We start from the raw sequence: 13,209 nt of genomic DNA, 5'->3' as shown, positions 1-13,209 counted from the left end.
TTCCATTTTGTCTTTTGAGTAATTCAATTAGAAATCCTTCAAAGCAATAACAGTGGATTAAATGTTGTCAAACCACAATACGAAATTACAGAATAGAGTTCTGATGATGAATTTATTAAACTTTGCATTTCAATTCATTTCTCCTTGAGTGTATAAAAAGCAGAATTCTTTAGACAAAACACCAATTAACTGTCGTACCTCATTATTAAGTATTGTCTCTTTTTAAAAGATAGAATACATGAGGACATAAAGGATGCATGAAAGAAATCAATTTAAATCACAACTTTTAATTACACCTGAATCCTGCAATGGTACAGAAAAAGAATGAATTCTCATGTACTGAAGGAAGGTGAATGTCACTTACCCAGGAGTGACCATAAAGCCAGCAAGCTTTTCCTGCTCAGATTTCCAGTGAAATAGCTCATGAATCAATTTTTACTTTTAAAGCAACTCAGCAAAAGGGTTTAGTTTATGAGGAGAGTTCTGAAGAATGAAGAAATAGAGAAAGAAAAGAAAGAGACATCTGACAACAGAGAAGATTAAAACCAATGCAAAGAGGTTAAACAACAAAACCAAATTATCATAAGGGATGATCTTAGACCATGATCAGCGTGGGACCACGAACGTAAGTCCACAAAACACATCTCCTGACCAGCCAAAAAGTGTGCTTATGTCTACATTTGTAGGAGTTGAAGCGGGCAATCAGTTGCATCCTTTCTCCCTGCGCATCCTAGATTCCTTCCCAGCAAAACAATGCCCAGTACAGCACATCCCTGCACACAGAGTAACAGCACCACTGCATCAACCAAGAAATCCTTGTTTCTCAGGAACTGAATTTCTTGCTTCTGTTGAGCTTTTCCCTCAGTTGAACTACCAAGGCTTCTCTTCATATCCATTTGCTTGGGCAGCAGGCAATTTCCCTCCTCTCCCCAGTCATTCAGTTTTATGGAATTTACTGCCTTTGAAACACTTTGGACACTGAGAAACATGACTGAAAGAGGTCATTTGGTCAAGACATGCCCCAAAGCAAGAAAGGGCAGTGGCAGATGCAAAGACACTGAGATCAGCTCAGATTATCTTTTGAAGAACCAGCCAAATGGATGACAGAGGCCAATGCAAGAGAACAACAAGATGTACAAGTCCTGAAACTCCACGACAAACACCACCATGAACCTGACTTGGGCTGGTTTATACTGAATTTTGGGTGACAATGTCCACACTGCTGCTACAGCCCAATGCAGCACCACTCTGCTGTACTTTGCATTAATTTGTAGCAATAACTGATACAGAAGAGAAGAGCAAGAACTAATACTGCCTGCAGGACTCAATGAATTATACTTAACCAGCATATTATTGTAGGCTGATAGTAGAATGTCACATGAACACAGATATAATCAAATTCTGTTTGGGGCATCATTTATTTAAAATACTTCAAGCTCCTTGCTGGCAGAGCAACAGCGAATTAGCATGCTATGCTGTGCACTTCAATTAAAAAGCAGCCTCATCTTTCCCATTTCCAAGGTACAGCAGAGCAAATCTAATTGTGCCATGCAGTCAGCTCTCATCTTCGCAGAGTAACCAGGGCTTTGGGGTTTTTTTCTTTTTGTTTTTGACAGATTTGTCGTCCTCTGAATGAGGCAATGTAGGCTTTTATGAAACTTGCCTCCTAATTGCAGGCAATAAACATAAGCACAGCCAGCAGCAGACACTGTAGCAAGTACTACTGAAGCAAAATGAAAATAAAGGTAAGAAAAGAACCACAAAGCAAGTTCATTTTACATATTATCTGAATAGTTAAACCACCAGAATCTGGATTTCAGTGCTCACAAGAGACATATACATTCCTTCTTCAATATAAACTAAAAAAAAAAAATCAAATCATTCCCCAAACCTAGGGCTTAAATGCTGAAATAGGCAAAGATTTTTTTCTATTTTGGGGGTTAGAAGGTATGACTAATTAATGAGAAATAGTTATATGCCAGGATGCCATTAACTTTTGCAATATTTGCTTATAGCACTAAGGCTAAGATCTTTGCATATGAGATTACCTGCTTTTGGCTTGAGACCTTGTTCATACTGATTATCTCACTCCAAGTGTACACCCAAGTCCTTTTATACAGTACTCATTTCCTATTCCTGGTACAAAGAATACAGTGCCTTTGGTGAGGAATTGAACAGGGTGAATCCTCAGAAATGGTTGTCTGAACGGACTCCAGGAGAGCAGGTACCGGAAGGTCCCACTCGGACTGGCACTGACACCACCACCAGTGATGTTTGCCACACCTTTGCCTGCCTGAGCTCTAAAAACTACAGATATAGAGAGTACACAGCTCCATCAGACAACATATTCCTGATCTGCATCACCTTGTTAGGGAATTCTTTCCTAATGCACAATTTGAAACATTCAGCCTGCAATTTGCCCCTTGCTCTATCATCTGACATGACAGAGAATAATCTTCTTTTTGTAGCTGCTCTTGCAGCATCTTGTCCCTTCTTGTCTCTTCCTTTCAGGTAGTTGTAAGCTGCTATTTCCTTCCCTCTGTGGTTTTTCGCTGCCCACTAGGCCAAGAAGACTAAGTGGTAATTTTGAAGACTTTGGGTATCACTTGTCCTAATCAATTTTGTTCTAATGCTTCTTGGGAGATGCACATTACAGCTCTCAGATGTGGGGTTTCATCCTAGCAGGAATGCAAAGTAAACCCAGATTACTGACTCAATTTAACTATACATTCTTGGCAGAGCAGCTGGAGAGACTTACTGATCTTTAGACCAAAATCAAAAAAGACAAACACTTAAATTTGTTGGTTTCACATGACATTAATAATTCTGAATATTCAATGCCACTTTTTAGAAGGATAAGTAAGAAAAAAAAAAGTAAAACACCTTTGCATGGTTTCCAGTGAAGGACAAAAAGTGCACCACAAATACATGTTGTCATCACAAGTCAGACGTTGAAATATGAGTGCTACCATTTCACATGCTTGATTCATTATTTTCATAATTTTATGCTAAAATTACTACAGGATTGAACTATAGTGGGAAAGTGACGCTCATTTTATAATAATCTGCTGTTCATATTGTCTTTATATTTACTATTAAATGTTTTGTACACATAGGTTATCTGATTCAAGGAAAATCTGTGCATTAGTGCTGGTAAATGTAATGACAAATTCTATCACAATTTTTAACAATATTCACTTTTATACCATTGCAGATTGTTACAAAAGAACACAAACCTTGACTTTATTATCATTAATCAGCATTAGTAAATATAATTGACATTTTATACAGAACCAGCTTTAAGTAACTTATTGGCAGCCATACAGATACCTCTTAATATTACCCTCTGGCTAGCTATGCTGTTTGGGCGCCAGAGTGTCTGCACTAATGACTTGGAATTAAAATCAAATAAAAGCTGAGAACTGTAATTCAGTATAAAACAAACAGCCATACTTAGTACCCATTTTTATATATATAATTTGGGTATACCAGGATCCTTTTTGATTTGTCGTTGATATAAAACAGTGAAAGCGTTTGATACTAGACGACAAAATAGGATAGAGAAAAATAAATCTGATGTTCCCAGATTTCTACACTTACCCTGTGGGCACACCATAGGAATTGGAATGAGAAGAAAAACTAGACAGTGTAATTAACCTTTCCTTTCCCTTTTTTTTTTAAACAACAGCAAAAAGGCAGAACACGTTAGACATTATAAATAGTAAAAATACACATTTTTCTGCCATTATTCTTCATCTCAGCAATTTCTGTAGTTTCTTGAGGATTTAATGTGCTTAGCCATGAAAGAGACCTAATCCTTGAAAAAAATTCCTATGAAGACATGGATTATGTTATCAAAAAGATTTAAGAAAACCTGCTTCACTGTACAACCAGGAAAGCTGCTCTGCCTCTCAAAGCCTCATGCCCTGACTTCCAGATATCAAGTGGTGGTTTTTTTTCAGAGCATATCTGAGCCCTGTCTTCCCCACACCACCTGTGCATGACCTATTTGACTTCAGCTCGGGAGGGCGGGGGGAAAACAACTAAAATACCAAAATACTATCTAGCACTTTTGTATTTTCTGATGGGGTCTCCAGGGGCTACCATGCATGGAAGCCTCCTGAAGGGCTACTGATAAATCTTGTTGCACATATCATTACTTAATCCAGTTTATGCCCACCCTTTGCTTCAATAACGTACATTTAAAATCACTACAATTTAATTTTAGCCAACTCTGAGGAAGAATATCAGGATCTGGCTCTCTAAACGTGGTTTGTTTTATTCATTCATTCATCTAAATAAGTTGATTCTTTTCTGAGTTCTCATTTTGATAAGACAAATAAGAAAACACAGGAAAATGTTTAAGCAAGAGTAGTATATATGAAACATTGCAAGGAATATCCATACTGTATGGGAAAGACAGAAATATTATTATAAAAGCATACATGTATATGTAAAGAAATCTTTCGTTATGGATCTGATCTCCTCCATAGAGAGTCACAAATCCACACGATCGCCCTGAGTGCTCAGATTTTGCATTTGCTTTTCTGATTTTACAATAGCTGAAAGATATGTAAAAACTCATGTAGCCAGACAGCTCCCTACTGACTACACATCTAAGCAACTTCACATGCATACATTACTCCAACCACTGAAAGCTGGAAATAACACATACATAAAAAAAATAAAAAAACCCATGCTTGAAAGGAGCCTGTTTCAGTTTGGAACCTCCAGGGCTCTCCCTGACCAGACTGCACTTTCCACAGTGTCCTGCCTTCTCAGGCAGGGACACATCAAACTACTGAGTTATGCTCTGCAGACTGAAGGGAGGGAATTTCTTCAAAAGCTTAGAAACATGGCTAAAATAGCAATTTGTTTTTGAATTAATTAATAATTAATAATAAAAATATTAATAACTAAAAATTAATAATAACTACTACTGTTTTACTAGTGTTATCGTAGAGGGCTTTTATGATTCTCTCCCATTTTTAATCACAACTTCAGTAAATGACCACTGGCCATAAAAAGCATCCAGACTACTTTCATTAAAAATAATACTCTACAGCATGGACCAGATTGACGTAATTTTGTTCACAGAAAACAATAAAATGCCCAGGGCACTGTGCCTGATAGTATTGCTATGATAAAGCTATGCTTGAAGTGTGTCCACTTGAAGTGTTGCACTGATTACAGCTCCTAGTGCTTCCCTACTTTCAGAAAGGGAATGGTTCAGTTACCCAACTACACCTCAGGTCTTCTAAGTTTTGTGTTTAACTGAGCAAGGGAGGATGAATTAAGATGCTTACTAGCCCTCTACAAAGGGGTCAGGTGAACAATAATACGTCAGCTTTAGGGTATATAATCATCATTCCCACTCTGCATCCCCTTCCTCCTCTTCTTCTCCCTGTCCCCAAAATGTATTAAGATGGGAAATCAAAGAGGCTTCATAATTCGGAAACTTTGATGGTCAAACTGTAGAAAATTTCTCCTAGTAGACTGTGAACCAAGATTTTTCAAAGACCTTCAATTCACTATACTTGGGCATTTTTCAGAGCCAAAACAAATTTCAAGGCATGACCAAAACAAGCAAAAATCTACAAACTTCAAAAGGATATTAGTATGAAAATAAGGGTTTGTATGTGTATATTTTCTTTTCATGGCCAAAACAACACACATTCTCCTAACTGAAGTCATGGGATGTACTGATAAACTCTGCAACAGATTTCTGCATGGCAGAGACATCAGACATGGATAATTCCAATCTCAACCATATAAACCAGTAAATCTATAGTAACAGAACACAGGCCCTTAAAGAGAAGGTGGTAACTGTACACAGTACTACCAGAATGTATGGACTCTTCTGTGATTCTGAAATACAGTTAGGCTCATATGATAAAAACTTTGAAATGAAAGGCGTGTATATCTCATGTTCTTCAAAATCATTACTGATATATGCAGTAATTACTAGCTTGTGATTTAAAAGACATCTACAGGGCACTGAAATGGAAATCAACAAATTCTGTCTAAGTGCTTTTTTGAAATTATTTGTTTTCATCATATTCCTTGTCAAATACATAATGCATTTTTGTTCTCAGCAAAACTAAGCATTTTGTACATTCTCAGCTTCTTTTTTCTTTTTTTTCCTCTCATCAATAAATATTTAAACACATTCAACCTAAAAATCTCAAGCTGCTAATCTGCAGCTTGTGTCTTGCCCCCTGAGGTGTAACTATCAATGTGGCAGTGCAGGATTGCTGGAGAGATATTAAATAGATTGTGGTTACAGTCCTACCTGCCCACAGGCCAGTCCCATGCCTCGCTCCCCCATACCATGAGGACATGATAAATTTAACTCCAGCGCATCAGCACCAGCAACCTGTAAAACAGGTGGAAGGACAAAAATGAAAAATTTATTTCAAGTAATATACTCTTTCCTGTAGTATTTACTGTTCATGTCAAATAGATTTCTTCAGACATTTGACTTATTTTTCTTTTCTAAGAGAAAAAGCTATGATACCCTAGAAAAGAAGCCCGTTGATCATTAGAGAGAAAAAACTTCAAAAACTGATGTGGTTTCCAGACATTCTTAAGGAATTAGAGTAAAAAGCAAAGTAAAAAGATATGAGCAGAATAAAGAGTTGGTTCTGGAAAATGTTAAAAAATTAAATGCAATTACAGGGCCTAAGAGCAGCACTAAGAGCTTTGGCAGGCAATGTTACACAGGTGCTGCTGTGCTCTGAAGAACTGTAACTCAGTAATAAATGTTTCCTTTTTACTTTAATGGATTCAGTCTCCAGATTTTCTGCAGGCACCTGTACTGTGCCATAGCTTTTGTCATTAAGTAAATTTGTTTCTAAAGAACAAGAGGTTAATAAAAAAAGTCTGAACAAACATATTAGCCATGCTAATTCCTGTTCATCGCCCTCTATTAGTTCCAATTAAAAGGGGAAGGAGCCGAGCTGTCCGAGGGCAGCACACAGACACGCTCCTCTTCCTTTCTGAACTGCTCCGGCCTGACACGAACATCTCTCCTGTTGCCTTCCAGTGGCTCTAACTAGGGTTTTGTTCTGCATCTGCATTTTGTTTTGCTTATTGAACTGGAGTAACTTTGCCTGCTGTGTGGCCATGGTTCAGCAGCTCCCAAAGTGCGTGAGCAGGGAGAAGCCATCCATCACTCGCAGGAGCCCTACCCGCTCCGGCCGGCTCCGCGAGCCCGGCCATGCCGGGGCTGTCGGCCTCCCTGACAAGCTGACCTTTAGGATGAATAGGTCATCCTCCTGCTGAGACACTGTGCTACCGTCTGGGGCTTCTGCTCTTGTGAAAGCCACATCCATTACCTCTAGGCAGGATCCTACGCGTGCGATTAAACATCCCTGCTCTTCAGCTGTGCATTCCAGGGCGCCCCAAACTAGCGCAGACACCAACAACTACCCAGAAGAGTGTTCTATCACACAGGTTACACATCGTTGACTGCATTTAGAGAACCACCTCTTTTCTAAAGGGGTAACATAAATACAAGCACAGATTGGAAATAAGTGCCTTAAAGTTGGGCAGCAGTACCACCGGATTAAAGAAACAGGAGCAAAGGCACAGTAAAGCCATTCTTCCTGATCAGTTTAAGCGTGGCACTGCTTCTGTCAAGCAGAGATTCCAAAATATGATTTCATGGTCAATTAGGTAAATACAGGTATAAACTGAAATAGTGTTGAAGATTGCCGAGCTAACTACTGAAAATGTTTAATTTCACTTCCCTAAGTCCCTAAAGTGACTTTTTTCCTCACAGGTTTAAAATGCTCAAAGAAAATTGAGAAGTGTCACCCTACATAACCACAGGAGGGCTTAGGACACTGAATAAAGCAACAATGATGTTGAAACATTCTGCCATATGAAAACACAAATTCAAAATATCCAAAACTCTACCCATACATATATAAAAACATATTTATAATTTAAACATTTGAATCTGAGGTAGTGCTAGAAATAATGACAGTAATTTTTTTCTTTCCTTAAATTTGTTAATGCTATTCTTTTAATTTCCTCTAGATACTTTATGTGGAAAACAGGCTTTAATTTAAACATAAAACTTTGCTTTCCATTCAGATATAGACACCATTCTGAATGAAATTAGTGCAGTCCTGATAAGTATTTCTTATACTACTCCCTATGGACACAGGTACATGCTATTAAATAGTTTTTCCCTCCAATTGAATAGAAATTTCAGGTGCATTGTCTGTTTGCATTTCTGTAAGACTGGATTTATATTATAGAAAGCCTGCTGACTGCTATTATATATGCTGACTTTCTCAGCTATCATTTTTGAAAGTCTGTATTAAAAGTAGAATAGCATTAAATGAGCCCTTTATACTTTAAATATTCAAGAGTTTTATATTCAAAATTTCTTCTGGTGCTGTCAAACTAGTGCGCCTCTAGGCAAGGTAAGATCAAGTTGGGCTCTCAAAGGTAGAATTAAATTTTATCAGGGCATCTGTCATAATATACAGTTTGCTTAAAATGCAGATAAAAAGTATATAGGTTCAAAAACTAAAGGCTTTCCAGGTACTGCTTAAAAATCTGAGGGACTATTTTTATGGAACAGATTTCCTTTAAATTTACATTTCCATCATTTTAATGAAAACACAGAATAAGCAAATTATAATGGACATGTTTTAAATTCTCATTTTTCACTTTGAATCTATTTCTTTCAAGAAATCCCTTACTGCAGCTCTTGTTTACAAGGAGAATTAAAAAAAAAATATGTGGAAACACATTTAGGAAACCATTACCTCAGCCATTTTTGAGAGTTCAGTCCAGTCCTCCCTGTTATAGCTGCACATGACGCTGGCAATCAGAACCTGGAAAGAGGATATACATTATTGTGACACTGTACATTACTGTGACTCTAGACACGGACTGCACAGCCTGCTTATGGGAACTACCAGTTGTCTGCCAGGAGCCAGAGAGTGAAATACAGCTGCAGACCTCACTGGGGACAAGAAACAGTGACCAAACTCATCTATTATATCCCTAGGTTTGGAAGAAGGTCTACCCATGTGCATTCTCTCTGTCATGTGACACAGTGAGAACAAAGTCTGTCCTGCACACAGAGCCCACCAGGACACTGTCAGACACACTCGTTCTTGAGGCCTGAGGAATGGAGTTGTTATTTACCATTAATACAAATGACAGAAGCATTTTGACTGTTTAGAGGTAGATAAGACATCAGTGCACGAGTTTATACTCCAATGTGGCAGTGTATGGACACAATATTCCAGCTGACTTCAGGAATCCAGGACACATCAAATCCAGACCCTGGAGTCTCTTACCATGCAACTTTAGGACACAGAAAGAGAGCCAGAACTATTTTGTATCCTAGAGGAAACTGAGAGGAGACTTTCAGCATGTGGGGAAACTCTGAAGGACTGGGAGAATGGCCCAGGGAATCTCCAGCTTTTGTTATCCCATGATGACATTTTATTTGCTACACACTGACTGGCCCCAGTTGCCCAGAGCTATTCTGTGTAATTGCCTTTCTTTTTCATTACACTGAGCACCTTTCAAGTCCAGATTCTGCCTCTAGCTGCTGGCTCCCTCTAAAATATTTCTTGAGGTTCACGTTTTTAGGTAAAATAAGATCTAACAGGATTCCTCACGGAGTGGGGAGGCACCTAAACACACACCTTACCAGCTGCATACAGTGCTATTTACTGTTAAATTAATGTTAACTACTCCTCTGGTCAATGCCCAGTTCAAGTGACAGTGCTAATTTCCATTTAAGACTAAAATAAAATAATGTGTTCTGGACTCAAAAGTTGAAATTATGAAGTTGATAGATTTGAGGTAAGATCAGCAGAGAAATCAGCCCAGAAATTCCTGCACGAACAACTTCTTAGAAGGATGATGTTTGGAAGAAAAAATGTAACAGAAAACCATATTGCAGCAGCTAAAAGGTTAAATCAGAAAAGATATCAGAGAACTTAATAGAAGTCTCCAAGCTCAGTCTGTGTTCAAAGGAAACAGGAGGAGAGGAGAACAGAGAAGTGTCTGGCCATGCTCTTGTTTATTTGGCCCTCTTACATGAAACTTTCACATGAAAGTTTGATTGACAGGTAACGTGACATTTGATTTTAATCTTTTTGTTTTCCAAACAAGCTTTACTGTCTCATTAATAGCCAGGGTTGGCTGAATCTGTCACCCCCTCATTTTAACACTTCTCTTGAACTTTCCCATAATGCTGAGGGTTAATGACTCATTCATTTCAAACAAATACTGAAAAGTATGGTGTAGAAAAATTTTCCAACACACACAATTGCTAGAAACTGTAAACTTCCAAATTATCTGCATGAGCAGGAGGAGATATTTGCTATCTTCAGAAGGGAGGTAAACATTCTTTGAAAAGTAAGGCAACTATGGAGAAAATTGGACATGGTGAGGTTACATTCTACTAATTTAAAACGAAACACATTCCAAACATATTAATTTAAAAGGAAATACCACGTATCATCATCATCATTATTTCCATTGTTTTTCTCTGATGAGTCTCTACAATGAAGCCACCCACCTGCAGACTGCCCACCCACCCTCCTGGCTGCTGTTTGCAGGATGGCAGTCTGGTGAGAAGGGAAGTGTTTGATGAAGTGCCTGCCTTGCCTGCAGGTGCCCATTTGTGCTCACCTCTGGCATAAATATAAGACCAAACTCTTCATTAAGCACACACAATCATTACTGCCCACGCTTTTATTCCCCTCTGACAGGGAAAAAGAGTCTCTCTCCTATACCATATTTTTTTAAATAGAGAAAAATCTTATATAGCTGTACAGGTCAAATGTTAATGAAACAAAATCTGCTCTGTGTCCTATTTGAATATTCAAGATAAATTGAGGGATCTGGAAATAAACAGAAATCTCTTTTAAAGGACTTTAATTTTTTAAAAGCAAAAAGTGTGACAAATCTAAGAAATTATATATAAGAAAAATTTAAAGCAATTGGAATTTATCTAGAAACAGTATCTTGTCAAATTCATGCTTTTTATAAACCAACTAAAAGAAAAAAAACAACCCAGCAGCTCAGACACTGACAACATGATAAGGATTTTCACAGTTGCACTCACAATCCAAAGTACATCAGAAATCTGCACAACTGAGCTTTAAAACAAACCAAATTTTTCATTGGGGAAGTTGTAAGACAACAAGGGCAGCTGACTTGATTCATAAGTAGTTGAGTTAGGTTACATCAAGTGTTACTAATGAAATTTGAAAATTCTGCTGGGAGTGTACAAAAGAGGAGGAACATGATCTGTGATGTTTCAAAGAGCTGTTAATTAAGACAACATGTTTATTTAATATTGATAAGTTTTAGGATTCATATTTAAAATTAAGCCCGTACTTTTTGACAGAAGCAGTGGTTTATAATAACAAAAATAACTGAAAACAAAAATTATATTTTTGCCATGACTGTTCAGGAAAGCCATGGTCTCAGAGGGATTAATGAAAATTTAAAAATAGTAGGGATTATTTTATGGTTCCCCTCCCCAGTGTTCTCTTGCAACTTGAAAATGAACTTATTTCCTAGGTGAAAGAATGTCCCCCAGCACTCTGTGCTAACAAAACTGTCCTATCTCAAGTGACTGCTCTTCCCCAAAACACCTTTACAGTCTCTTCATTTGGATTCAATGCCCAACAAAAAGAAATAATCACTGTCGTGTGCGAACACTTAGGGGAACTATCGGTGATGCCTGAGGTTCGGATCTACTCCTAAAATCACACATGGAAATTTATAAAGAAAATATAGACTATTATTACTACCTAAAAGAGAATAGCAAAAACAAAGTAAGAATTCCAAGTGATAACAGGCAAAGTTATATTGGAAAGTAATAAATGAGAACTGTATCCCATTACAGCTTCTATGTCTCTTCTTACTCATCTTTTCGGTGCCTACAATGCCATGTACCAAATTACCAACCCCACAAATTTAATAGCCCCAAACAGCTGCTATCTCATGGAAATCCGGCACATGGCCCAGCCCAGAAGCATCTGCAGAGAGCACATCCTTCCTTTTGATTCCTCAAATTTTCAGTGGCAACCTGACGTGAGCTTAATTACAGTGGTTTGAGCCACAAGTGTGAGGCTGCACACGCTTCCCAGCTTACAAAAGTAGACTCTGACAGATCTTACAATGAAGCTGCTGCTAAAGTGTGGTAAGTGGTAAATGAGGGTTGACTAAATTGCAGCTTTGTCATAGCTCGAGTGTGGGCTGCCTGCAAACTGTGCATGATTGAAGCACAGTGGGACCCCCGGCCCATTCCTTATTCCAGACCACAATCATAGCTGGTGGATGCTGTTCCCCCTTCTCCTCCATCCAAGCTGCTGTTTTGCCTGTGGTGGGAGATGCTGCTGCCCCGCCCCACACAGCAGCCCTGCAGACTCTGTCCCTCCCTGACCATCACTGTGACACATGTCACCAGACAAGGGCTTTTCACCCCACACTATGTGACTGACAATTTCTCCAAATGCCTATAAAGGGACAGATGCACGTTTGCAACACCACACGCTGCTCTGTGTTCAGCGTTTACCTGATCATTCATGGAACAAAGAGGTCCTCAGTAAAACTTGCTTTTTGTTGGAGGGAAGGGAGGTGGAAAAGGGAGGGTATGTAATGTACCAGTTAGGACACCATTATAGGGTGAATATACTGTAGCTAAAGCAGTAAAAAGCTACATTTCACACAATTCTGTGACTAATGCATTAGTAGTTGTTCTACTTAAAAGAATACTGACAAGGTACTTCTCATAATCCTTAAAGTATTTTTCTCCCTGTTTATAATAATCCCCTGGAAGTTTAAACTAGACTCTATTTCCCTTGTGAATGTTTTTTTTTCTCATCCATTATCTCTATGTAGACGTCTTATGAATGCAATAGAATGAAAAGAAATAATAAGGATGAAGTTTGCCACTGTGTATGTTTTCAAGTGATCTTTCTTTCCTAGCACATAGAATTCACTGCAAGAGGTTGCAAAACAAAAAAAAAGAGGAAAAAAAAAAAAAAAAAACAACTGGTCTAGTTTGGGTCATATCTATTTAAAGCCAGAGAGCAGTAAAATTCTACGTTGACAATTACCATTTGTCCAGTACTGCTCTGCAGGGAGTAAGGGAGTTTCAGTACACTCAAACAACCTGAAATAAAGTCTCAGCTGTCTGGATTTAAATGTGAACAC

The 13,209-nt window shown here is 38.2% G+C and overlaps 1 protein-coding gene across 2 annotated transcripts in view; it reads right to left on the bottom strand.

Annotated features, from left to right (window-relative positions):
- DPYD (dihydropyrimidine dehydrogenase) overlaps window positions 1-13,209 on the bottom strand; it is a 338,172-nt gene that overhangs the window by 96,348 nt on the left and 228,615 nt on the right. For both annotated transcript variants that reach the window (XM_059478500.1, XM_059478498.1), the window contains exons 15-16: window positions 8,784-8,852; window positions 6,293-6,376 (exon numbers count right to left, since the gene is read on the bottom strand). In XM_059478500.1, coding sequence (XP_059334483.1) covers window positions 6,293-6,376; window positions 8,784-8,852 — 153 coding nt within the window. The remainder of the gene's footprint in view (window positions 1-6,292; window positions 6,377-8,783; window positions 8,853-13,209) is intronic.

This window comes from Ammospiza nelsoni, chromosome 9 (assembly GCF_027579445.1).
Source record: "Ammospiza nelsoni isolate bAmmNel1 chromosome 9, bAmmNel1.pri, whole genome shotgun sequence".
Lineage (NCBI taxonomy): Eukaryota > Metazoa > Chordata > Aves > Passeriformes > Passerellidae > Ammospiza > Ammospiza nelsoni.
The sequence above is the reverse complement of the archived record's forward strand: the minus strand, read 5'-3'. Positions and strand labels throughout refer to the sequence as shown.